The 24705-nt window shown below is 46.9% G+C and overlaps 1 protein-coding gene across 1 annotated transcript in view; it reads right to left on the minus strand.

The window, feature by feature from the left end:
• LOC143827220 (RCC1 and BTB domain-containing protein 2) overlaps positions 1-24705 on the minus strand; it is a 35162-nt gene that overhangs the window by 3532 nt on the left and 6925 nt on the right. Inside the window, exons 4-13 of the mRNA XM_077316616.1 lie at positions 24124-24277; positions 22079-22229; positions 19885-20051; positions 17658-17816; positions 16673-16780; positions 14911-15053; positions 11401-11591; positions 7363-7489; positions 5544-5683; positions 793-923 (exon numbers count right to left, since the gene is read on the minus strand). Of these exons, the coding sequence (XP_077172731.1) occupies positions 793-923; positions 5544-5683; positions 7363-7489; positions 11401-11591; positions 14911-15053; positions 16673-16780; positions 17658-17816; positions 19885-20051; positions 22079-22229; positions 24124-24249 (1443 nt within the window). The 5' untranslated portion in view covers positions 24250-24277. The remainder of the gene's footprint in view (positions 1-792; positions 924-5543; positions 5684-7362; positions 7490-11400; positions 11592-14910; positions 15054-16672; positions 16781-17657; positions 17817-19884; positions 20052-22078; positions 22230-24123; positions 24278-24705) is intronic.

Here is a 24705-nt window from a genome sequence, read left to right on the forward strand (position 1 = left end):
AAGCGATCTGAATTCAACAGGATTGACAATGGAATAAACAAAGTAAGTGCAGACTCTGCCCTGGTCAGGATGGGAGTGCAGAGTATGAGGCTGGGAGACTGAGCTTCCTGGGGTGCCTCTGAAGCATAAAATCCCATCTGCCAGCAGGGCCTCTATTCTGACCATCCCTGTATGTCTGAGACTACTCTTCTTTGTCTCTCCTACAACATTTGAGAAATATTTATTTGCATCCAGGCCTCCAAGCGCAGGTGGAGAATCACAGGCGAAGCAAATGCGAGGTGGTTTGAATTCCCTGCAGCTTGAGAATGGATGCTCTAAATCGGGGGGAGGCAAACTGCGGCCCTCGAGATGTCCATGGATTACAATTCCCATGAGCCCCTGCCAGCATTCGCTGGCAGGGGCTCATGGGAACTGTAGTCCATGGGCATCTCGAGGGCCGCAGTTTGACTACCCCTGCTAAGTCTCTTGCTTTCTCCTGCAGACATCTAAGCCTGATGCAGCTGAGTGGACGATGGGAGTGCTGAACACTGAGACAGTCCTTCGAACAAGTTAAAAGAAACAGGGCCTTTGGATAACAGTCTGTTTCACAGCAGATGGGGGGGGGGGGGGAACTAAGCAAGGGGATCCTGCCCAACCACATGGGATTGTGCCAGATCTGAATCAGTGGCATCCTTATCTGCTGCTCAGCCTCTTAGCCTCTCTCCTGCATCAGCTCCCCAAGTGAACGGCTCCCAGCCTTCTCAAAGAATGGGTCTCAGAAGGGACGTAGGAGAGGGGGAATGCTCTCCGTACCTTAGCTTCGTACTTCACTGCAGCTGAAAGAAGAGCAATGGCGTTTTCCTCTCCGATTCCCTGCTTGATTGTTTGCTGGCAAAGCTTTTTCAGGCGATTCTCTCTGTAATAAGTTGCTAAATCTAACAGACCTGCCAGGGAAAGGAAACTTGTTGACAAAAAGAAACTATGAAGACTCACATAATCTAAAGCTTGGATGTTATGTAGCACAAATGGACATCTGCTAATAAACCACCCCCTTTCTTTACTAATTTCCTGTTCCTCCAAAAGTGTGGTCACCTGGGTTAATGGATATCAGGAATGTCATGGGGGCTCGGGGGGGGGTCACCCTCTTCTGTAAGCGCAAAGACCTTCGGTGAGCAGGAAGGAGGACTGGGATCCCACGCGTATATATCTGAGAGCATGGCAAGTGATGATAACCCCCCATATCTTTGGCGCACATCAAATTCTACCATTCTTCAAGGTGTGGGTTCATTCCTATTCAGCCCAGATGTTCCTGCATACTCTTTAAAAATTCAAACTATACCTGCCAAGAATGGACATATGCGCAGAGACAACCCGTCAGCCGAAGATGAAAAAACAAAGACATTTCCAAGCTGGCGATATACCTTATATTTTATATTTTATATTTTAAATCATATAATTTGGGTCTATTAGTATCAAAGATCTATAAAGGTAACATCTTATAAATGTTTATTTTATAAGATGTTACCTTTATGGATCTTTGATACTAACAGACCCACATTATATGACTTAAAATATAAAATATAAGGTATATAAAATATAAGAATTAGGTAGTGGGTTGAAGGCTTTGTTTGTATCCCTGAAAAAAACCAATTCAGATATATGTTTACTGAGGAAGTAAAACAAAAAAACGAGGTTTTATACCTAGAAACTCGTTCTGAATAAAACGTTTTGCCATCGCCAGCTTGGAAATTTCTTTAAGAATGGACATATGGCAGAAAACATGCATGGGCTGTGGTTTTAATAGCTAGAAAGATCAAATTGAGCATTAGAGCTGTATTTAGACATTAGAAAGATGCACACCAAATTGAGGAAATGAATATGAAACCGGGGCCTTTGGAAGGGGCAAGGCCTGGGATAATGAGCAAAAGTCAGGGTGTATGTCCTATACTGCAGTCAAGGGGTAGTTTTTTCAACCAGGGTTTCATGAAACCCTGGTGTTTCTTGACAGCCCTGGAAGGGTTCCCCAAATGGGTGGGAGTTAATTAATTTTAATTTTTTTTTTATACATTAGACATTTATCAAGTGATATGACCATATATGAGTACGTTGACCCATTCCCCCCCAAAATGGCCAATGATAGGCCTGGAGGGGGTGGGAAGGGGGGAGAGGTCTTGGATGGGCGCGTCCACAATTGTTCTTCCCAACCAGATTCTACCACTTCTGAAGTTTCTCAAAGCCTGAAGAATGTTTCAGGGGTTTCTCAAGGGTAAAAAAGATGAGAAAGGCTAATCTAGAATATATGTTACTTGTACTCAAGAAGTGCAGTACTTTTGATTCTGTGCTCAGGCAGGAGCTGTGCGGATCTGCTGGAAGCTTCATAAGGCTCTACAAAAAAATTGTCCTTCCCCATGTACGGGACCCTGCCACAACCTGAGAGAGTGAGAGCGACTGACTCTTGGCTCTTTGCTTCATGGCCCCTTGTCAAACATCGCTTCACTTATAGACTGCTGCTAGTTTTCTCCCCCTGTTTATCTCCCAGTTAGGAGCTATTTTGACGCCATCACTCTCTATATGGGAGATTTCAACAGATCCCGCATTCAGCTAGGTTGTGCCCCTGTGGAAACTATTGCTGTATAGAATCAATTACACACGTTTTCTTCCATTGTCCATTTTATTCCTCGATCCGAGCTAAATTTCTTAACTCACTGCTGTGTAAAAGAGAACTGCATTCGGATGAACGTAAGATCCAGTTTCTTTTGACACTCCAGAACCCTGATATAATTGAACCAGTTGCAAAGTTTTTATATCTTGCCAGGAGAAATCGTGAATGTATTATGTCTTCCTCTAAAGGATGATCTTTGCCTTTGTTCCCACTAGCAGTGCATCCTTTTGCACTTTCCCTTCTTATATTGTACTTTTATATGCTATTAAAGGCTTGCTGTTGTTGTTGTTGAATAGGAAAGGCTTAGAACAGGGGTAGTCAAACTGCGGCCCTCCAGATGTCCATGGACTACAATTCCCAGGAGCCCCTGCCAGCAAAAGCTGGCAGGGGCTCCTGGGAATTGTAGTCCATGGACATCTGGAAGGCCGCAGTTTGATTACCCGTGGCCTAGAAAGCTTAACAGTTGGCTGAAAGAAGAAGAGTTGGCTTTTATACTTCGCTTTTCACTGACTGAAGGGGCTTACAATCGCCTTCCCTTCCGCTCTCCACAACAGACACCCTGTGAGGCCACTTCCACTTCCATCTCCCTAGGCCCCCCCCCCCACCTGTCTTCAGATTGCAGCTCCCAAGGCAGGCAGGCAGGCAGGCAGGCAGGGAGAGAGTCGGAAGATGACGTGGATTAAACCCAAGCCTGCTATCCGTCCTTCCGAGGAGCACTTCTCTTGCTGCAAGTTCAAGAGGGGAACGCAAACAGAGGCTCAGTAAATTTTATAAGGAGGATTTTCTCTGACGGTCACCAAGTTCCTCTTTGAAAGTGAAATAAGGGGGAAATAAGGGAAATAGCCAGAAGAATGGCGACAAAACAGGCTGAACAGTCTAAGTCAGCACAGTCTTGTTTCTTAGTAGGGATGTGAAAGGCCAGGGCAAAGGCCGTGAGAAGCTAGAGACTGAAGAAGAGGCTTGTGAAAACAAACCCCCTTGGGTCCAGCTGGGCATTTTCCTGGGAAGGGAAGGTGGGCCAGCCACACTCTTTCTTCTCAGCCGGAGCAGAACGAGGGAGAGCTTAACATCATTCAGGGGAACATAGCAGGGCGCAGAGAGGATTCTATGCTGTGTGACAGCCACCAGGGGGCAGAGAACAGAATTCTAGTGAGGGGGTGGGGGGGAGGGGGTTAAGAGCGGCAGCTTCTAATCTGGCAAGCCAGGTTTGATTCCCCGCTCCTCCACATGTAGCCAGCTGGGTGACCTTGACCTGGTCACAGTCCTGTTAGAGCTGTTGGCACAGGGCAGTTCTCTCAGAGCTCTCAGCCCCACCTGCCTCACAAGATGTCTGTTGTGGAGAGAGTAAGGGAAGGAGACTCCTTCAGGCAGTGAAAAGTGAAGTACAAAAACCAACCCTTCTGATGAAGTTCACCACTAAGGCTGCTGTCCCACCGTCCGGCTCCCTGGTTCCCTCCCCCTAGAAGCCACAAGCTTAGAGGCTTCTAAAGCAGCCTTTGGCGTATTTGCAGAGATGCTGCAGAGAACGCTAGAGGAAGGACAAAAATCAGGGGGTGGCCCTCTCAGCTGCTCTCGGCTGGGCTGAATCAGAAGGACCTCTACTGGGGCTGGGCTCTCATCAGTATGCAGGTGACACCCAGCTCTTTCTCCTCATAAAGGCCACCTGGACTCCCTCCTGAATACATTTGCCAGATGTTTGGAATAGGTTGGGTGCCTGGAGGGAGGCACAGGTGTCGGAGCGCAAGTGGGCCCATACACTCAGGCGCGGAGTTCTGACGGTGCACAGACGCCCGCACCTCCCCTCCCCCCCCATGGCACAGTGCTGGCTGCATCGGGCACCAAAGCGCCCAACTCTAGTTTGGAAGCCACATTTGGACAGTTAGAGCAGAGTTGCCTAAAACTCAACCCCTCCAAGACAGGGGCCCTGTGGCTGGGAAGGAAAGGGGCAGGCCAGGAAGCAGCTTCACTGTGTCAAGCATTGGGAGGTGTTTCTGGACACCTCCCTTACCATGCAGGCTCTGGGCACAAAAGTCATTCACGTGGCATTTTACCATCTTCACCATGCAAGGCTACTAGCGCCCCACCTATATCCAGAACACCTGGCCACAGTGATCCATGTGACCGTCACCTCCAGATTAGATTTCTGTAACTCTCTCTATGCAGGCCTTCCCTTGTCCCTGCCCCGGAAATTGCAGCTGGTGCAAAATGCGGCTGCTAGGGTCCTCACCGGAACATGTTGGAGGGCCCATGTTCAGCTTGTGCTGAGGCAGCTGCATTGGTTGCCAGTTGCAGCCTGGATCAAATTCAAGGTTTTGGTATCGACCTCTAAGGGCCATCCACATACCTGGGATCCACATACCTGAGGAACTGCCTATCGCTTTATGCCCCCCAAAGGGCTTTACACTCTGCGTGTACAAATTTGTTGGTAGTTCCCAGCACATGGGAACTGGCCCTGACCTGTTGGAATGAGCTCCCGGAAGAGCCGAGGGCCCTGCAGGAGGTTGCTCGGTTTTAAGATGGAGCTCTTCCATTAGGTCTCTGGCTGAGGCCAGGGTGTGGAAGATCTGGGGGCCCCCTCCAGAACACCCACTGGCATTAGGACTGTCGGCATCTCTGAGTGGTTCAGCCCCCTGAGGCCCTGAGGGAAGGAGCGGAGTAGGTGGGGTGGGACTTGGGATTTTTATTGAACATCTCCTACCATGAAGTCCACCCTTCACACCCACCATTTTCTCCAGGGGAACTGATCTCTGCAGTCTGGGGATCATGGGCTGGGAACCCTATTTTTAACACCTTACTCTGTGCCATTCTCTCTGCTCCCTGGACGGTAACTATCTGTACCAAATACAGCCAACGTCGAAATTAATCGGAAGCTGTTCTAAGCGAAAGTATTTCTTCCAATTACCTATGGCATCCTCAGGAGGAAGGCTGATGCTGTCGGTGTACAGATATTCCAAAAATGCCCGGTAAACGGGATACGAGAATTCACTTATTCCAATTATTTCATCGTTATTGTCATTGAGCACGGAGCGAAAATACTCACACCTGCAAGGCAGCACACAAAAATGATTAATCTGGACATGGGCAAATGGCACAAAGATAGTTGCGTGGTACACAAAAAACATGGAAGGGGGCATTGAGGGGGGGCGTGGAAGAGGCAGAAGAGCGTGTGGAAGGAAGTGTGGGGTCTACAGGTTACAGGAGCAGGAAATGGGCAAACTGTGCGAGTCCAAGGGCTCTTTTTATCGGAAGAGGACAGGTTTGGGGTGAGAAGAAAGCTGAAAGGCAGGGGTGGAAGGACCTGAGGCCCTCAAGTGCCGTTCTTGATTGCATCCTGGGACCCTGAGCAGGCCAGCTCTCTTCTTTGGGAGGGAAGGAGACTGGGAACAGTTAAGAATGCTTTAATACAGGGGGGTAGTCAACCTGTGGTCCTCCAGATGTCCATGGACTACAATTCCCATGAGCCCCTGCCAGCGTTCCGCTGGCAGGGGCTCATGGGAATTGTAGTCCATGGACATCTGGAGGACCACAGGTTGACTACCCCTGCTTTAATAGATGCCATTTTATCCCACAAAATAGCATAGTGCTCAGACATTCATGGGCTGTCCACTTATCAGGAGGAGTAGGCAGTTTAATCACCACACTGACAGTTTCCACCCCTAAAGTAATAACAGGTTGTTTGTGTAATTTTATGAAACATACTTTGATCTTCTCATAGCACAGAAGGATTACTAGCTGGGCAACCACCTCTATGTCCCATCCACAGTCCAGGGGGAACATGTACATGATACATAATGGGCAGTCATAAAGGAGAGAGGCTGGGGCTCAGCGGCATAGCCTCTGCTTGCCATGAAGAAGGTCCCAGGTTCAATCCCTGGCATCTCTAAGTAAAAGGACCAGGCCATAGCTGATGGGCAAGACCTCAGCCGGAGGTCCTGGAGAGACTCTCCCAGTCTGAGCAGGCAACACTGAACTTGCCAGACCAAGGGTCTGACGGAGCAAGGCAGCTTCAAGTAGGTTCAAGCTGCACTTCAGTCTGGTCAAAGAGGAACTGGAGATTTATGGGCATTATGGGTAACTGGAAAAGGACTGCTTGCAGCTACCTGTGGATACAGGTCCTCCTTCTCAGAAGGACATTTCCTCATGGAAGCCAGGCGTTATGGATCTTGAGCTTCTCTGTTTAAGTGCAGGAGAGGGACAATGGCCTGATGGTCAAACATGGCACCACCCCAGTGCCCGTGGGTCACTTCTCTTATGGACTTTTTGGAGTTAAAGGCACTTCCAACAATCTTACTTTACCTCCAACCAACTATACAACTTGATAAATCCAGAGCAGAGAATAAATGCTTGGCAATCGGGCTCCACTGAGTGAAATCCAGCAACGATGCATTCCAAGAAGCCGCCAATCCCCCCCCCCCAAATTCACCCCTCAGACCTGCACACATGGAACTGCCTTAGACTCTCTGGTCCACTGAAGTCAGTATTGCCAAATCCAACTAGCAGTGGCTCTCCAGGGTTTCAGGCAGAGATCTCTCTCATCACTCACTACCTGGTCCTTTTACCCAGAGAACCTGGGGGCTGAACCCAAAGCAGAAGCACTTCCCTTAAGACACAGGCAGGCAAATGGCAGGTCAAGGAAAAGTGCAAACGTTTTAATGTCAAAGGAAAAGCAAAGCAAAAAAACCAAGGAGAGAAAATACATTAAGTGCAGAAGAGCTCCCTACCGAATTTTGAGAAGGACTTTATGAGCATGAATGTATTTCCCATCCACTTGAAACTTCAGATCTGCAGTGTCCGGGTTGTCAAACTCCTTCTTCAGGGACTGAGCTACTGTTAGATGGTCATCAGGTTCTGAAATAAAGGCCCCAATGAATGTATTTTAAGAACTGCCTCGAACTTCTTGTTTTAGATGCAGGGGTGGCCAAACTATGTCTCTCCAGAAGTCCATGGACCACAATGCCCATGCACATGCTGGCAGGGGTTCATGGGAATCGTAGTCCATGGACATTTGGAGAGTCACAGTTTGACCACCCCCACAGAAGAACAATAATATCTATTAGATTCAAGGCCAGGAGACCTTAGAGACCAACCAAGTTTTCAGGAAATGAGATTTAAAAGATCAAAGCTCCCTCTGGCAGAGATGATTCTACCTAAGGCAGCTTTGACTCTCAAAAGCTTAAATTCAAATGAGTAGCCGTGCTGGTCTGAAGTAGCACAATAAAATCAGAGTCCAGTAGCACCTTTAAGACCAACAAGGATTTATTCAGGGCGTGAACTTTCGAGTGGAAGTCTGAGGAAGAAAAGCTCACGCCCTGAATAAATCTTTGTCTCAAAAGCCTGTGTCTCAAAAGCAGAGGGAGTTCTGTCCTTGCCTTCCTCTGCAGTATTTCTTGGACGTCTCCCATCTAAGTACCAACCAAGGCTTATCCTGCTTAGCTTTCGAGACCTGGCAGCATTGGGCTCTACTGTGCCACTTTCCCTCTCTCTCAAATGTTTATCCCCAAAAAACCTTGTTGGCCTGTAAGGTTCCACTGGGCTCAAATCTAGCTGGCCGACCACGGCTTCCCAACTTGCAAGTGTAATGATGTCAAAGGAAATCCAACCAGAAGCAGAACTTCACTCTGTACACGTAAGAGAAACAGACGGGTTGGCACGGCAAAATTCCCCGATAAGAATGTAGCAAATCAATGAATATGCCATTCCTCCTCCGCAGGAGAGGAAATTTCGCACTTGCCTCATCAGCCGTTCTTTTCATAAGAGGAATCGTCTAGTCTGGCTTGTGACTTATGGGCTGACCACTTCCTCAGTTTGTCACATAAGCAGTGGAAAATTCTCAGAATGCGTGCAATTTAGCTCTGGCAATGCAAAGCAATCTAACACCATCCAACCACCCAAGCACTGTAAGAACAGAAGGAAGGGGGCAAGGATCCCAGCAACTTGCTGCATTTCCTTCAGGCCCTTAAGCAGCACCCTGGAGCAATGAAACAGGCAAAGTATCTCCAAAGTATGGTAGCTCATGAGCAGCTTTCCTTCTAAGCTTGGTGCCTTTTGTCTGCCCTGATGATGTTAATAAATCATCACCATCTCCTCATTTTTTAGCCTGTCCTTCTCTGGTTGACTCAAGGTGGGTAACATCAGATAAAGATGACGAGTTGGCTTTTATGCCCCACTTCCCTTCCCTTCCCTTCCCTCACCTTCCCTTCCCTCTCCCCACAGCAGGCACCCAGTGTGGTAGGTGGGGCTGAGAGAGCCCTGACAGGACTGCCCTGTGAGAACAAGACTATCACGACTGTGACTAGCCCAAGTTCACCCAGATGGCTGCATATGGAGGCATGAGGAATCAGCTCACCAGCTGAGAATCTGCTGCTCTTAACCACGACATCAAGCTAGCTGCCAACAATACAATCCAAATATAATATACAACAAATTAGACAATTAAGTTTTTAAATGGTTAAAATTATATTGAAACAGCTTACTCTACAGTTTTTAAATCTTCTGATTAATAGTTGGTTGTAAGGTTAGGTGGGTTCTCAAGCAGAGGGGCCAGCATCTACACGGTGTCGATTTCCTGGACTCAACCTTCGGCCTGGCAGAACAGCTCTGTCTCCCGGGCCCTCTGAAATGGTTTAAAGTCCCAGAAGACCCTGATGTCACTACGGACAACTCTCCACCAGCACCCTGAAGTACACAATATTTTCAACACCCAGGAAAGGGGGAGGGAGACCCGGGGGAGGGCCACCACTAAGCCATCACCAGGACTCACCATTCCAGCCCCAACCTAAGAAGATAAACAGGGTCTTGGCTGCTAAGCAAGGTCAACCCTGGTTATTCTTTGGGTGGGAGACCCCCAGGGATGTCCAGGGGTTGCTACACAGAGGCAGTCTATAGCCAGCCACCCTGGAACCTCTCTTGCCTTGACAATCCTAGAGGGCCACTGTAAGTCAGCTGCGACTTGATTGCATCATCCTCTACGGCAGGGGTAGTCAACCTGTGGTCCTCCAGATGTTCATGGACTACAATTCCCATGAGCCCCAGCAAGCGATTGCTGGCAGGGCTCATGGGAACTGTAGTCCATGAACATCTGGAGGAGCACAGGTTGACTACCCCTGCTCTAGGGCAGTGATTCTCAGTGTATGTGATGGTGTGTCCCCCTTTGGATTGCTGAGGCCACTGCTGGTAGTGGGTTGCTCGCTCCAGTGTGCTGGCAATCACGGAAGCCCAAAGTGGCCAGTGCCATGGAGGGGAGGGGAGGGGAGGGGAGGGGAGGGACGCTGGCAGCTTGCCAGCCAGCACCGGCATGCAGGGGCAGAGCTCCGCAGCACTGGACAACTTGGGCTTCTGTGATTGCCGAACCGGCCGTGCACAATCCTCGCGCCATTAGGAAGGTGGCAACCATGGGCACAGCAGCATGGTGATCGCAGCTGGGGTGGGAGCAACAGCTGGGAAAAGGGTCAATCCCCATGGGTTGAGAACCGCTGCTCTAGGGTCACCATAGGTCAGCTGCAACTTGATTGCACTTTCTACCACCACCACCTTGGCCTAACTGTCATCATGCAAGACAAAAAAGGATACACAGCAGCCAAGTATATGACCACACTGCAACCCTCCACCACTAGCATTAATGATTTTAGCATCTTTACCATTTCTAATTTAGAAAGGAATTCCATGGATTTCAACTAACTTTATTCCCAAATGGATAAGAGCCTCTTCCACTATGTCTCCCAAACACTTAGATCGAGCCAACAAAAGTTGCACAGGATCCCCATCCCCAAAGAACTCAAACTGGCGTGAACCAGAGCCAATGCGGAGCACTCTGCCAGGGAAATCAGGGCCCTGTGGGACCTTAGCCGGGCTGCTAAGATGGAGCTGTTCTGCTGAGCCTATGGTGGAGGCCTTGGAAGAACATCGGAACTCGAGCTGCCACACAATAAACAATATTTTATAAATCGCTTTCCTCCTCCTCTCGTCAGGCAAACCTTTTCCTAATTTTTTTAAATTCGTATTTTACGTAATTTAAAATTAAGACCCTTTAAAATTTGTGAAGATTTTAAACACTGTGTTCTATACGTTGTTATCCGCCCTGAGCCTTTGAGGAAGGACAGGTTGGGAGGAAGGGAGGGAGGGAGAGGGAGAAAGAGAGAAAGAGAGAAAGAGAGAGAGAGAGAGAACGAATGAATGAACGAACGAACGAACGAAAGAATGAAAGAACGAAAGCTCTTGCGTTGACTGAAAATACTGCCAAGATACAGAGCAGCATCTAGGTGTTCCTGCATCTCTTCCAAAGCAAAACAGTTGGCACAGACACATAGCCAGCTAGGCTTTCCATAGGAACATTCCCCAGATAAGTATAATTCAAAGATGTCTGATAGTCGGGAAGACAATGTCCAAATGAGCATGGTAGAGTCTCTGTGCACGAAGCAAAGAAGAGTGCCCAGCAGCCCAGGAAGGCAGATCCTTCCAGTTTGGCATTTACAACTCAACAGCACGGAGAATAAGAAAAGAGAATAAGCACTTGACCTCCAAACAAAGACAGAGGAGGAAACATGCTAAGGGAATGCTGTTCATGCCGTCCAGCAAGCTGAGGCTCAAGGAGGATTGAAAGTATAGAATCATAGAGTTGGAAGGGGCCATACAGGCCATCTAGTCCAACCCCCTGCTCAACGCAGGATCAGCCCTAAGCATCCTAAAGTAGCATTCCTGTGCCTTCGGTTACTGATCACAACGCAGCGGTGCCAACCCACGAAGGCCCCCTTGAAGCTCACCTACAGCCAGGAGACGCCACGTGACGGCAGGAGTCGTGAAACAAGCAAACACGTCGTCCGTGCAGGTGAAGTGAGTGAGGTGCGGAAGAGTGACCGACTGACCGCGGCACAGACCCCACATGTACACTTGGCCGCCCTGAGTTTTAGCGGCAGAAGTGTGAACCAAGTGACATGCAGCGACCTCAACGAGTCTACGTTCAAAAGCAAACAAGACAGCGGTGTCAGAACGACATGCAGAGGCAAAAGGTAGAGCCCGTCAGTGGCAAGGAGGTTCCCTCTGGCCACCAGCAGGAGATGGGAGGTTGACAGAGCCAGGTGGGAAACTCCTGGAGATTTGGGGGTGGGGCTGGGATAGGGGTGGCCAAGCTGTGGCTCTCCAGATGTCCATGGACTACAATTCCCATGAGCCCCTGGGCTCATGGGAATTGTAGTCCATGGACATCTGGGGAGCCACAGTTCGGCCACCCCTGAGTTCCACCCCCCAAAGCATCCCTTTTTTTCTTGGGGAACTGATCTCTGTCGTCCGGAGAGAAGCTGTGGTGCTAGGAGACCCCCACCTGGAGGCTGGCATCCTTAATGCCAAGAGCAACACAGCCCCTTTTTCTTGGTCTGCATGCGCCCCGTGCTCCATTCCATGTGGCTGCCAAAGCTTTCTGCCTCTTGGGTTTTTAACAGAACATATCCGGGAGACAGATGAGGAAATAAGGCAGCAGGTCTGAACGTCACATAATACTAAATCTCATGACAACGTCACATAGGATCTATTCCCACCCCTGCATTTCCACAACTGTGTGTCGGTGTGTTGGTGGAGGGAAGCAGTGTTCCTCCACCCATGCTTGCTAAACTGCTGCTTATCTTTCTTAATATGTTTTATTTGACAAGGCCTTGTTTGCTTGGAGTGTTCTTTATTTTTCTGCTCCGAGAACTAATTCTGGCTTGAATTCTCCTCCCCTTGTTTGGCTGGACAAAGGACTGGCGAGCTCAGGTAACTGGACTCAACTGTCCTATGTTGTGAGTTGTTGCATATCCCCCAAAGGGAACATTTCTGGGACAGAAGGCCGTCACTCAGCAGAATTTTTCACCATCCAGGGCAGGGTCACGTGGAGTTGCAAATACTAATGGCTCAGCTTCCATCCTTTCTGCTATTTTATCGCAGGTTTGACAGACACGACCTGGCTGGGCCGCTGTTGTGCCCTTTCATTGCAATCCTACCTGCCTGCATTTGTTCTACTGGAGAAAAGGTCAAAAGGAAGGTCATCCGAGCCTCATATCTCTCACACTAATACATTTCCATGGATTATGGTTTGAACAGCTATCAACTTTTAAAATAATCTTGTTAAGAAAAATGGTTATTGCTTAACAAATTGTTTCCTATGTAGAAGACCTAATAAGATAAAGTTATAACTGCAGGCAGCTAAAAGACCTTGAGTTGTATTGATCTATTTAATTCTTACCCTTATCTGAAGCTACAGAAAACCATAGTGGTGCTGAGGCCGGCCAATCGTGGTATTGCCAGTCACATGACCTGGGTTCTAGTCCTAGTCCACCTTCCCTTTAACACATGCATACTGAGCCTGAAAGCGAAGCCCTTGCGTATAAACAACAACAATAGAATACAGAAAATCAGTGAGTATATTAAATACACACAGACAGAAGGCAATTCAATAACAGCATCCAGATATGCATAAAGCAATATACAATCATAAACAGTAACTTTAGAAACGAGACGCGGGAAACCACAACAGGCATCCCAAAATCCTCAGTAAATGAAGTATTATTTCATGAACTGAATATATGAACTTATAGCAGAAATAATCATGTGTGTTAGGAAGAGTTTGAGTGCTGCTGGAACAAAATAGGCTCCATTGGAGCGATGGAATTAGGAAGAAAAGTAGAGGGAAAGGGTAGGGAAGAAAGTAGAGGAAAAGCCAGAACAGGAGCAGTCAGCGAAATGTCTCAAGCATATCAGCTAGGGTCTTGAAAGCTAATTACAGTGCTCCTAATTAGCTTTCAGGACCCTAGCTGATATGCACAATATCAGTTGAGACGCTTTGCTGACTGCTCCTGTTCTTCCCGCTCCTTCTTTCTAAACAGTTACTGCTTGTGATTGTATGTCACTTTATGCATATCTGGATGCCATTACTGAATTGCCTTCTGTCCAGATGTATTTAATATACTCACTGATTTTCTGAATATTATTGGTGGTGTTTATATATTTATACACAGTGGCCTTGCCTTCACTTTTTTCTGGTCACCGAGGAAGGGCAGTGGCTCACTGGTAGAGTGCATGTTTTACATACAGGATATTCTAGGCTTAGTCCTGGGTTTAAAGGGCAGCCAGTGTCCTCTGCCTGAGACCATGTAGAATTGCGTGTGTGTGTTAGCGTCCGCTGGCATGCCGGAGGCCGTGCCTGCCTCTTCCCCCCACTCTCACAGCAAGAAGTTAGCCAGGCTGTGAGTGAAGCGGCCGCTTTGGCGGCTGCTTTGCTCAGGGCCTGGCAAGCTTCTCGCAGCAGGGGGGGGGAGAAGAGGCAGGTACGGTTGCTGGCGGCCCGGCACCGAACCACGGACCAGGGGTTGGCGACCCCTGCTATTGAGGCTAAAGCTATAACCATTGGGTTTTTAACTTAATATTAGTACTATATTTTTTAAAATTGTGTTCTACCCTACACAGGCTTGTTAATTTCCCTTATTTTGACCTTATTAGGTTCTTGACTATTGCTTGGATATTTTCTCCTTTTTGTTTTGGACTGACTCTGAATGAGAGGCTTATACTGCTGCTTCTGTATTGGAAATTCATTTTCTCTGCTTAATCTTTGTCCATCTTTCATGGGGAGACTCAAGAGAGATTACAAGACCAAGAAATAAAAGCAGCAGAGAATTCACAAAGACTTATGCTGAGGTCACTTCTTTGCCATCTATATCCAATTCCCCTGACTTTTTCTCTTAATGACACCCCCCATATCCTCTCCCCTTTCCCTGATTCCTTCTGATTCACCAACCAACAACTCTATCTCCCTTTCATTTATAGTGCACCTTTCTCCTCAAGGCACCTCATGTCTTTCTGCTTTTCCTTCATTGCAGCACTCACAAGTTCCCATGAGGGAGATTAGGGAGAGAGAAAAGGGGACTGGCCCACGGTCCCACAGCAAGCTTCCATGGCAGAGTTGGTTTACAAGAACATAATTAAACAAGGGGCTGGGGAGGGAAAAGAAGCTGCCATTACAGGGGAAAGCAATGAAAACGATACACCCAGCTCGTGCTGAGTCACACTCTCCTGCCTTTTAGGAGCATTATGATGGACCCGTATGCTCTAAACCAGGCCAAACTGTGCCTTTCCAGATGTCCATGGACTACAATTCCCACGAGCCTCTTCCAGCATGCCCAGATTTAATGATAATCAAATGATGGCATTTTTTTTTTAGATCCCAACTTAAAATCTGGGGGGAACTATCATTGCTGCAATACTGCCCGTAATTGTTAACTGGGTGAGGCTGAATAACGCCTTACCTGTCCTTGTCCACGGGGACTGGGGCTGGGAAAGACTGGTTGCTTCTGTTGCCAGTGCCCAGCTGGCCGTAGGAATTGGCCCCCCAGGCATACAGCTGGCCTTCATCTGTCAACACTAACGTATGTGCAAAGCCACAGGCCACCTACCAAAACAAGATAATCAGTTCCTAAAGTGGTTCACTTTGGCATTTTAATTCCTACCCCGAGAGAGAGATAAACTACAAGCAGGCACCAGGAAGGACTTGCAGGGGACATCTCATTTCCCGCTCCCCCTCTGTTTCCCCCTTCACTTCCCTTAAAGCTCCCACAGCTTCTCCCCTTTTCCTGCCAGACTCAGGAAAATTATGGACCAGTTGTGTGGTGCCTATTAGCATGCAGAGAGGCGAACCTGCAAGGACTTGTGAGGGGCATCTCATTATTCTCCTGTATGCCCTTCCACACATTAATACCTTCTCCTTGCCTTCTCCTGGCAACCCCCAAACCCTCACCCTTCCCTCACTCCTCCTCTCATTCCCGCCCACCCACCCACCTATCTTTAATCTACGCTCCAATCTCCAGCTATAGTTATTACATATTCATTTCATTTGAACCCCCCACCTTGCTCCCCAAGCAGCCTGCAACATTCGCCTCTCCTCTACAGGAACCTCAGAACAAACATGTGAGCAGGAGCAGACTTGGGAGAGAAAATAACTTCATCCTCAGCCCACCCTGGCCCCACTGTCAAAGGAGGGAAGCAGAGAGGAAAGGCAGTCTGCCTGCCACGCTCCCAAAGGGGGAGGGGAGGGGCAGGCAGCTTAACCAATTGGTCGAGAGCTGCTTTTGTTGGGCAGGCCAAACTGGGTATTGCTCTCCTTGCCTCACATCAGGTGCTGGTGGGTTGGATGCCTCCATGCCTGTCTTGACTCGAGTGGACTGGGTGCCCCTCTCCCTGCTTGGTGCAGGGCTCAAGCAGGCTGGGCTTGGCCCTCCTGTCCCAGGACTGACTCAGTGGGTTTCCCTGGCAGAATGTGTGTGTGTGTGTGTGTTCAAGATCCTAGCATGAAATTCTTACCACTTCTGCGGGGTGCCTGCTTTTAAACAACACAACATACAAAGGTCACTGTGCAAAACAACCCAACTTGTAAATCAGACATACTCTCAAAATAATTTATTTGCCAAAATAAAGTCCATTAAAAAAAAAAAAACAGTTATATCATTATATTATAGCAGGGGTAGTCAAACTGCGGCCCTCCAGATGTCCATGGACTACAATTCCCAGGAGCCCTTGCCAGCATTCGCCAGCGAATGCTGGCAAGGGCTCCTGGGAATTGTAGTCCATGGACATCTGGAGGGCCGCAGTTTGACTACCCCTGTATTATAGGTTCACCGCTGATGTCCACACAAAGACCCAGTAAACCAACATCTTGCCACATCTCACTTCTTCAGTGGACCCAGATTACCAGAAAGATAAGTCTGAAAGAGTGGCCAAAGGAGACCTCAATAAAACAGACATCCTAGAAGAATTCTTCACCATTGCAAAATGTTTAGGCAGCTCAAAGAAACATCTTTATACCTCAAAAAACGGGCATTACGCAGGGAAATGATGAATCACAAGCAACCTTGTCTGGGTGAGGCAAGCAACTTGGGTAAGTGACAAGTAGTTTTACGTCCCCCATAAAAACAAGAACCATCTCCTGTTGCATTACTAAAGGTACATTCTCTTTTTAAGGTACTTTGATGTTCGTGACTGTGACAAAAGCACGGAAGTAATGACAAAACGTACCTTCTGCACACGAATGCCTTGCAGAGCGGCTATCCTGCAGGGCGTGGGCTGGTTGCCATTGTTCCCAAGTCCAAGCTGGCCGTTCCCATTGTAGCCCCAGACGTAGACCTTAAAAAAATACAGATTCTGATTTGTACGTCAGCCTGAGAGTGACAACAAAACAAAAACACAAGACAACAATTTGAAATTCATTCATCCTGTGTAAGTTGTTAAGCCATTAAAACCCCAACCATTTTTCTTCTCTTGAAAGCCACATTTTCCACCTAAATAGATTCAGGCAGTTTGCCAGGTTGGTCTGAAACAGCATAACGAAGTCCGAGTCCAGTGGCACCTTTAAGATCAACGGAGTTTTATTCAAGGTATAAACTTCCTTGTGGATGCACACTTCATCAGATAGTGTGTGTGTGTGTGTGTGTGTGTGTGTGTGTGTGAATTCTGTCAAGATCCCTTTCAAATCTAGCTACTATCAATGTCTCAAAAAGGTAAGAAATCATCAGAGCATTTTCCTGAAAAGTCATTGGAAGTCAGGAGTTGTGATAAAGGCTGAGATCTCAGAAAACATCCAGAATAGCACATTGATGCCTAGGACTTTCCCCTTCTTGTTCTCAGTTCTTTTTTTTTCTTTTTTTTAAAACATGTCTTACTCCAAATTAAAGTTTTGTAAGAGTTCGTGCCTCCTCCGTGGGGAAGCTTGATTATAATGTTCTTCTGTATTAGTGTTGCCAAATTCCTGGATTCTGAGTATATTCTCTCTGCTCGGCATACAGTTCAAAATGTCATGCAAAACGACTAAGCGGCGAAACTTGTATGCAGAATGCACGGCATGCTACCGAAACACACAGCATGTGAGTTAATTATGATCACATTGTCACTGTGCAACACCGAGGTTACCTTTTCAAAAAGCCCTGCGGTAATTAGACCACAATGTCATACAAAAACCATCAGAAACAGTAACCATGCTAGCGATGGCAATGAATACCCTTACCTCGCCGTTTTCTACCAGAGCCACTGAGCACATCTGGCCACAAGCAATGTTAATTGCAATCTTATTTTGTAAACAGCTGGTCACTCTTCGTGGAATTGGCTGATTGGCTGTTGAGCCAGATCCGACTTGCCCTGCGTTGTTGTAGCCCCACGCGTAGACCTGCAAAGAGGGGCCAGTCACTGACAAACTGTGTTACACTGATGCAATCCCATATTTGACAGGACTATCTTCAGGTGGGTAGCCGTGCTGGTCTGAAGAGACAGAATAAAGATAGAGTCCAGTAGCACCTTCAAGAAGAAGAGCTGTTTTTTAAAACTCTGCTTTTCACTACTTGGAGTCCCAAAGTGGCTTACAAACCTTTCCTTTTCTCTCCCCATAACAGACACCCTGAGATATAGATGAGGTTGAAAGAGCTCAAAAAGAACTGTGACTAGGCCAAGGTCGTCCAGACGGCTGCATGCGGAGGAGTGGGGAATCAAACCCAGTTCTCCAGATTAGAGTCTGCTGCTCTTTAACCAGTACATCACATAAGCTTTACCCAGAATTAAACTTTGTTGCTCTTAAGGGCAATTTGGTGTAGTTAAGGGAAGTGGCCTCTAATCTGGAAAGCTGAATTTGATTCCCTGCTCCTCCTCCACATACAGCCTGCTGGTTAACCTTGGGCAAGTCACAGTTCTTTCAGAGCTCTCTCAGCCTCACCTGCCTCACAGGTTGGCTGTTGTGGGGAGAGGAAGGGAAGGCAATTGTAAGCTGCTTTGAGTAGTAAAAAAGTGGGGTACAAAACAGCAACTCTTCTTCTTCTAAAGATGCCACAGGATTCAAATTTTGTTCTATTTTAGACTTTTCCCAGGCCACCCAAGCTACTGTCCTACATCTTTTAGTCTTTTTCTATTTCCATGTTTAAAGTCTTCGGGGAGCAACTAGATGGTTATCAGGAAGAAATACACTTGCAATTCCTTATCATGTCTCTGACATTATGCGCTTATGCTCCTTCAGCTTCTTTGGCACCCATAAAAATCAGCAGTCTGAGCCCTTTCCACATCCTTAATTCAGGTATGTGGAGGCAGGAACCCTGAGATTGGAGATTGAAACCAGTTTCCTGAAGTCCAGGTTTCAATGAAGAACTCTCAGTGAATTCACAAGCCCACAAGTCTCCCAGAGCACTTAAAGCAGGACACAAAAGAAGGCGTGCACATGACCATGTTCCAAATAGGTTTCACACAAAGATCAGAAAGAGGAAACTTTTAAGTCCTTCAGAAGTGAGAGTATAGTCATCAAAAAAACCCAGCATTGAGCTTCATCAGATTGCATGGGTGATAGAACTCGAGCTTTAACTAAAGCCTGTAAGACAGAGCTGTTCTACCACGCCTATGGCTGAAGCTGGGGACCGAACACCCACTAACATCACATGGGCTGGCCTCCCTGGGGAACCATCTGATAGAATATGAAGAGCAGACCCATCCTCCTCGATGATTATATTAATCGGCAGAGGTACGGATTGTAAAATGTTTTTAACTTAATCGAAACCATGTTTCAATGTTATTTATAACTGTATTTTGCTGTTGATGTTATCTGCCCTGTGCCTCATGGGAAGGGTGGGCTTCTAGAATAAAGATTCTTCTTATTGTTTTATCCAAGGCTGAATTCTGTCCCTGCTTTGTTTGTATACAGCAGGGGTGGCCAAACTGTGGCTCTCCTGATGCCCGTGGACTACAGTTCCCATGAGCCCCCGCCAGCACGTGCTGGCGGGAGCTCATGGGAACTGCAGTCCACAAATATCTGGAGCACATGCTGGTGGGGGCTTATGGGAACTGCAGTCCACGGACATCTGGAGCACATGCTGGCGGAGGCTAATGAGAATTGTAGTCTATGGACATCTGGAGCACATGCTTGTGGGCGGTCATGAGAACTGCAGTCCATGGACATCTGGAGAGCCACAGTTTGGCCACCCCTGCTGCAGTGTGGTGATAGAAAGTGCTGTTGAGTCACAGCTGATCTATGGTGACTCCTTAGGGTTTTCAAGGCAAGAAGCATTAGGAGGTGGTTTGCCATTGCTTGCCTCTGCGTAACAACCCTGGACAACCGTTTTGGTCTTCCCATCCAAGCACTAATTGGAGCAGACTCTGCTTAGTTTCCGAGATCTGAAAAAACTGGGCCATCCTGAGCCATCCAGGTCAGGGCAGAGTAGTCAAAAGCAACTTGTCTGCCTAGAAACAGCCATTCTTACCTCCCCCTCTGATGTCAAAACCATTGAGTGATGGGAGCCACAAGCAACTTCAACCACTTTTTTGTTTGCCAGGTTGGTGGAGACTTGGCAAGGAAGTAAACTGTGATTGGTTGTTCCATTTCCCAATTGACTGTACGAGTTATGTCCCCACGTATACAGTTCTCCATCTATAATAAAGGGAGGAGAAAGCCAGCTTTAGAATTTCATAAAAGCTAATATTATGAACAATCCATCTCTTCATAGGTACGTAATGGCTGCAGCTCCATCCTGAAAGATTCTGTACTCTCCGGCCCAAAAGAGGTGAAGTTGGCCTGAGAGAGGCTGAGAGAGCCCTGATATCACTGCTCGGTCAGAACAGCTTTATCAGTGCCGTGGGGAGCCCAAGGTCACCCAGCTGGCTGCATGTGGGGGAGCGCAAAATCGAACCCGGCTCGCCAGATTAGAAGTCATCGCTCTTAACCACTACACCAAGGAGATAGAAGACTGGCTCCTGCCAAACCCACCCCACCCCCATTTGGGACTTAGTTGAGGGCAGTACTAGCAAAACAAGATTGTTTTAATGTTTTAACCATATATGTTTTTAAGGTTGTAACCTGCCCTGAGCATTGGAAGGGCAGGAGATAAATAAATATTATTATTATTACTTTCCCCTCTAACTGAAGACTGACTTTGCCCATATGGGCCTGCCCATTATATTATTTATAGTCCCATTTCTCATTTGGACATATTGGCTTCTGCTTCAACTGACAGGCTTTGAAGTTTCTCGCAGTGGTTTTGGCTTTGTATTTTTGATGTTGTAAACTGATAAGCTGTCCTGAGTACAGAAAAGCAGAATATAAAGGACTTAATTCAATTTAGACACGATCAAAACGGGCACTGGCCACAGCAGACACAGCTAAAAGAAGTGGCTGAAGATCAAAAGACAGCTAAGCCATAGGACCGCCAAGAGATGAACACAACTGAATGGCTGCATCATCAAATCAATAACAATTATGACTATGAAAGAGCATCGGGCATCAAATTCCCAGTACATCTTTTGAGGGGGAAATAGCCCAAAACGACAACAACTAATACTACTACATTTCTATTTATATCCCTCCCTTCCAATGCTATGGGCAGGTAACAACATTAAAACAAATACAAAGATGATTTTTTTAAAAAAAAACATTGCAATGTATAATGTCCTGTATTTGTGCCCCTCAACTAGAATCCCAAACAAGGGAGGTTTTGGCAGGGGCCAATCTTCAGCATAATAACTGAAACAGAAAGTTGTGGGGTCCAACAATCATTCCAAGGGATCTTCCCTATTGTTAAAAAATAACGCACTGAAAAATACTGACATGCCAAATTCTACCTCAAATTTTGTGCCACATGTAGAATGTGAAGCCTCTTCCATCAATACTTTATTTTAAATTACTATTAGAAAGAAACAAAAGAACAAGGGCGGAAAAAGCCCCAATCCAGCAACCAAGGAAGGCTTTTTTAAGGGGAAAAAAGACAAAGATATAACAAAAATGATTACGGATCTACACACACATTTCTATAAACAGTTTCCAAATATCTAAGGTCCATGTGCAATTTCCATCAAAATGCCACACATGTAAGTATTGATAAGAGTTCCAAGGTTCTCAAAACCGCCGATTCACCAGAAATGAGCTTTTATCTCGTTCAAGGTTAACCTTCAAAGCCATATATGTTCAGGGATCGGCATACATATGGAACTGTCTTTTCCTTTATACTCCCCCAGACCCTTAAGACCTGCAGAACAACAGCTACTGAGGATCCCCAGCCCAAAGGAGGTGAAACTGGGCTTGATCAGTGCCAGGGCCTCTTAGGCCTCTTAGGGCCTCTTAGGCCCTGGCCCCAGCCTGGTGGAATGTATTCCTGAGGAAGATCAGGGCCCTGTGGGACCTAAATCAATTCCACAAGGCCTGCAAGACAGAAAACTATTCCACCAGGCTTATGCTCAGGGCACAAAATAACATCCACCAATAAATGCTGGCCTCATCACCACTGGGAGAAATGGAAGACCAGCTCCTGATCCCAAAACCCCTTGACTAGAAATAGTAGTTGGGGGCATGCAAACCAATAAATACTGTTTTAACTTTTCTTTATGATATATATGAATATCCCCAATATTCCTTGAAAGGGTTCAACTCACACATACTACTAAGTTTCAAAGCACAGAACGTACTGGTAGTAGCTGCCACCACATGAGGGCCAGTCCCACAGCTCAGGCAAGCTATCTTCTTGCCGCATAATGTATCCACTCGTCGTGGTTGGATGGTGCTTTGCGTATCGCCTATTCCCAAACAGCCGCTGCAGTTAGTGCCAAGGGCGAAAACCTGTTACAAAGTGATATGGTTAATACAGAGTAGTACATTAGACCTAGGGCAAGTGCTCCTTCCCTCCAGAGGCATGAGGGGAGTGTGATCAGGGCAATTCCCCACCAATGCTCCCCACTAGCCCGATTCAAGGCAGCCCTTACAGGAGAGATCCCCTCCCCACCTGAACCTGGAAATCCCACCTGGAAGAAAAACAATGCTCCAACCAGCGACAAATGGCAACAGCAAAACTAGGAATAAATGCTACTAAAAAACTTGTTTCAAGTGGGAAGCCATGTGGGTCTGAAGCAGCAGAACGAATTTAGAGACCAGTGGCACACTTAAGGCCATCAAAAGTTTTATTCAAGGCATGCAATGCAGTTCGGAATAGTACATTGATAGGTTTTTCTCTGGTCTGCTAACAGAGGAGACTATCAAATGCTCTCTTCAGAGAAGATGATGCCCTAAGATGCCTTCATGCTAGAGGAGAGAGGTCTCAGCTAACAGCTGTCAGCAGTTGACCATCTACTGCTCATTTGGCGGAGCTTTCTGCATCCTGCAGGGCCTGCAAGATGGAGCTCTTGTGCCAGATCTATGGTTGAGGCCGGGGTCCGAGTAGAAGATCTGATTCCCCCTAAGCAGCTGTACACCAGGGTCATCTATGGTGGGGGTTATGGCTCCCCTCTTGTCATTTCCCTATTGGATGATGTTTATGTGGGGCGGAGGGTGTTCTCTTATCTATATGCTGTAATTTTATGTCCTGTTTTATTTTTAATGGGGTTTTAAATTGTGGACGATTGTAACCCGCTATGAGCTAGTCTCAAGAGTGGCGGGAAATAAAAATCTAATCTAAATCTAAATAAATAATTCTCTTCATGTGGACACTTTTATTATACACAAAATGTTTCCCATTCAAATTCAATCTCGTGAATACCAACAAAGCCAATTTGCTGGTTTTTCCTGCTTATCTCTGGAATTTGTTACCTGATTTCATTAGGTATGTTAATTTACTCTCACACTTTGCCTATAAGTATGAGCTGATGACTTCCATTCCAAGACACTGCATTTGAGGAAAGTGTGCGTGCTCACAAAAGCTTATACCTTGAATAAAACTTTGCTGGTCTTAAAGGAGCCACTGGACTCGAAAAATTAAAAAGAAAATGGAATGAGATTCTCCCTGCCCCCACCCACCCACGCACTGAGTTTCCCAGGGGAAACCAGCAGACCCAGTCCATGTGGACAGGAAAGGCATTCTCCCTAGAGCCCCAAAAATGGGCATTCACAGCCAAGCCCACCGTCCCATTCTCCTTCAGAGGAGGCTGGCAAGCAGCGTGTCCCACTCCAGACAAGCCGGTCTGCTGCCACTCGAGCTCACACAGTTGGAAGACCTCTGCCCAAAGGAAGGACCAGTAGAGAGGGGAAGCACCTCATTCAAGCAACAAACATTTCCTTGCAACTGTTCTCCAGGGAAGAGTGAGCATACAATGTGCATGCACATTAGCCTCCTAATCAAGTGAGCATCAGTAGTTTGAGTCCAACGGAAGGCTTATGCCCGCAAAAGCTTCTACTCCAACTTTGTTCTATTGCTTCAGACTTATACAGCTACTCAACTGAATCTGTATTCTGGAACTTGTTACGGCATGTTGATTGGCTGCCTGGAAAGCCTCCGAGTCTAGTGAAGATTGCACATGGTGCTTCTGCCATGGCTGCCCCACATGGAACCTTCTAATACACAAGTTCATGCATTGCTTCTTAAGTCATTAGGAATAGAAACCTGCTCTTTGAAAATCATACACACAGGCATTTTCAGGAGATCAAATCCTGACCATTGGAGATCAAATCCTGATCATGCCACATCTACTGCTCTGATAGTGGCAGACATCCAATCATTTAACAGTCAGACCCTGAAACGCACCTCCTCATTTTCAGTGATGTACAGTGCTTCATTGCCAGCGCTACCAAATACACAGGCCTGGCGAATTAATTTTAGCTCCTCCTGCGAGTGGAGTGCAAATACCGGCCATTTCCCAACATCCAGCATCTTCTTTTCGATGAATCTATTGTACGAACTGTAGAGGCCATCAGAAAAATAAGCAAAAGCTAAAATTTAAAAATGCAATCTATTGGAAAAAGTAATTCTGTTCATGTCATTAAACATCTATAAGGGGTAAGGATCAAAGAGAACTGGGAAAGAAAATAAATTCCCCAGAGAAAAGCCAACCAAATGACAGAAACAATAAAGGACAGGATAAAATGTACTGCCTTGGCACTGAATATATTACATCAAAGCGATTACATTACACTAGGCTTTCTCAACCAAAGCTTTGTGGAACCCCGGGGTTTCTTGATGGCCTTGGAAGGGTTTCCTGAGTGGGTGGAAATTAATTAATCTTGTATATTTTTAAAATTTGTTAAACATTTATCAAGTGATATGACCATATATGGTCATGTTGACCTGACCTCCCCCAAAATGGCCAATGATGGGCCCCGGTGGGCG

This window comes from Paroedura picta, chromosome 1 (assembly GCF_049243985.1).
Source record: "Paroedura picta isolate Pp20150507F chromosome 1, Ppicta_v3.0, whole genome shotgun sequence".
Classification (NCBI taxonomy): Eukaryota; Metazoa; Chordata; class Lepidosauria; order Squamata; family Gekkonidae; genus Paroedura; species Paroedura picta.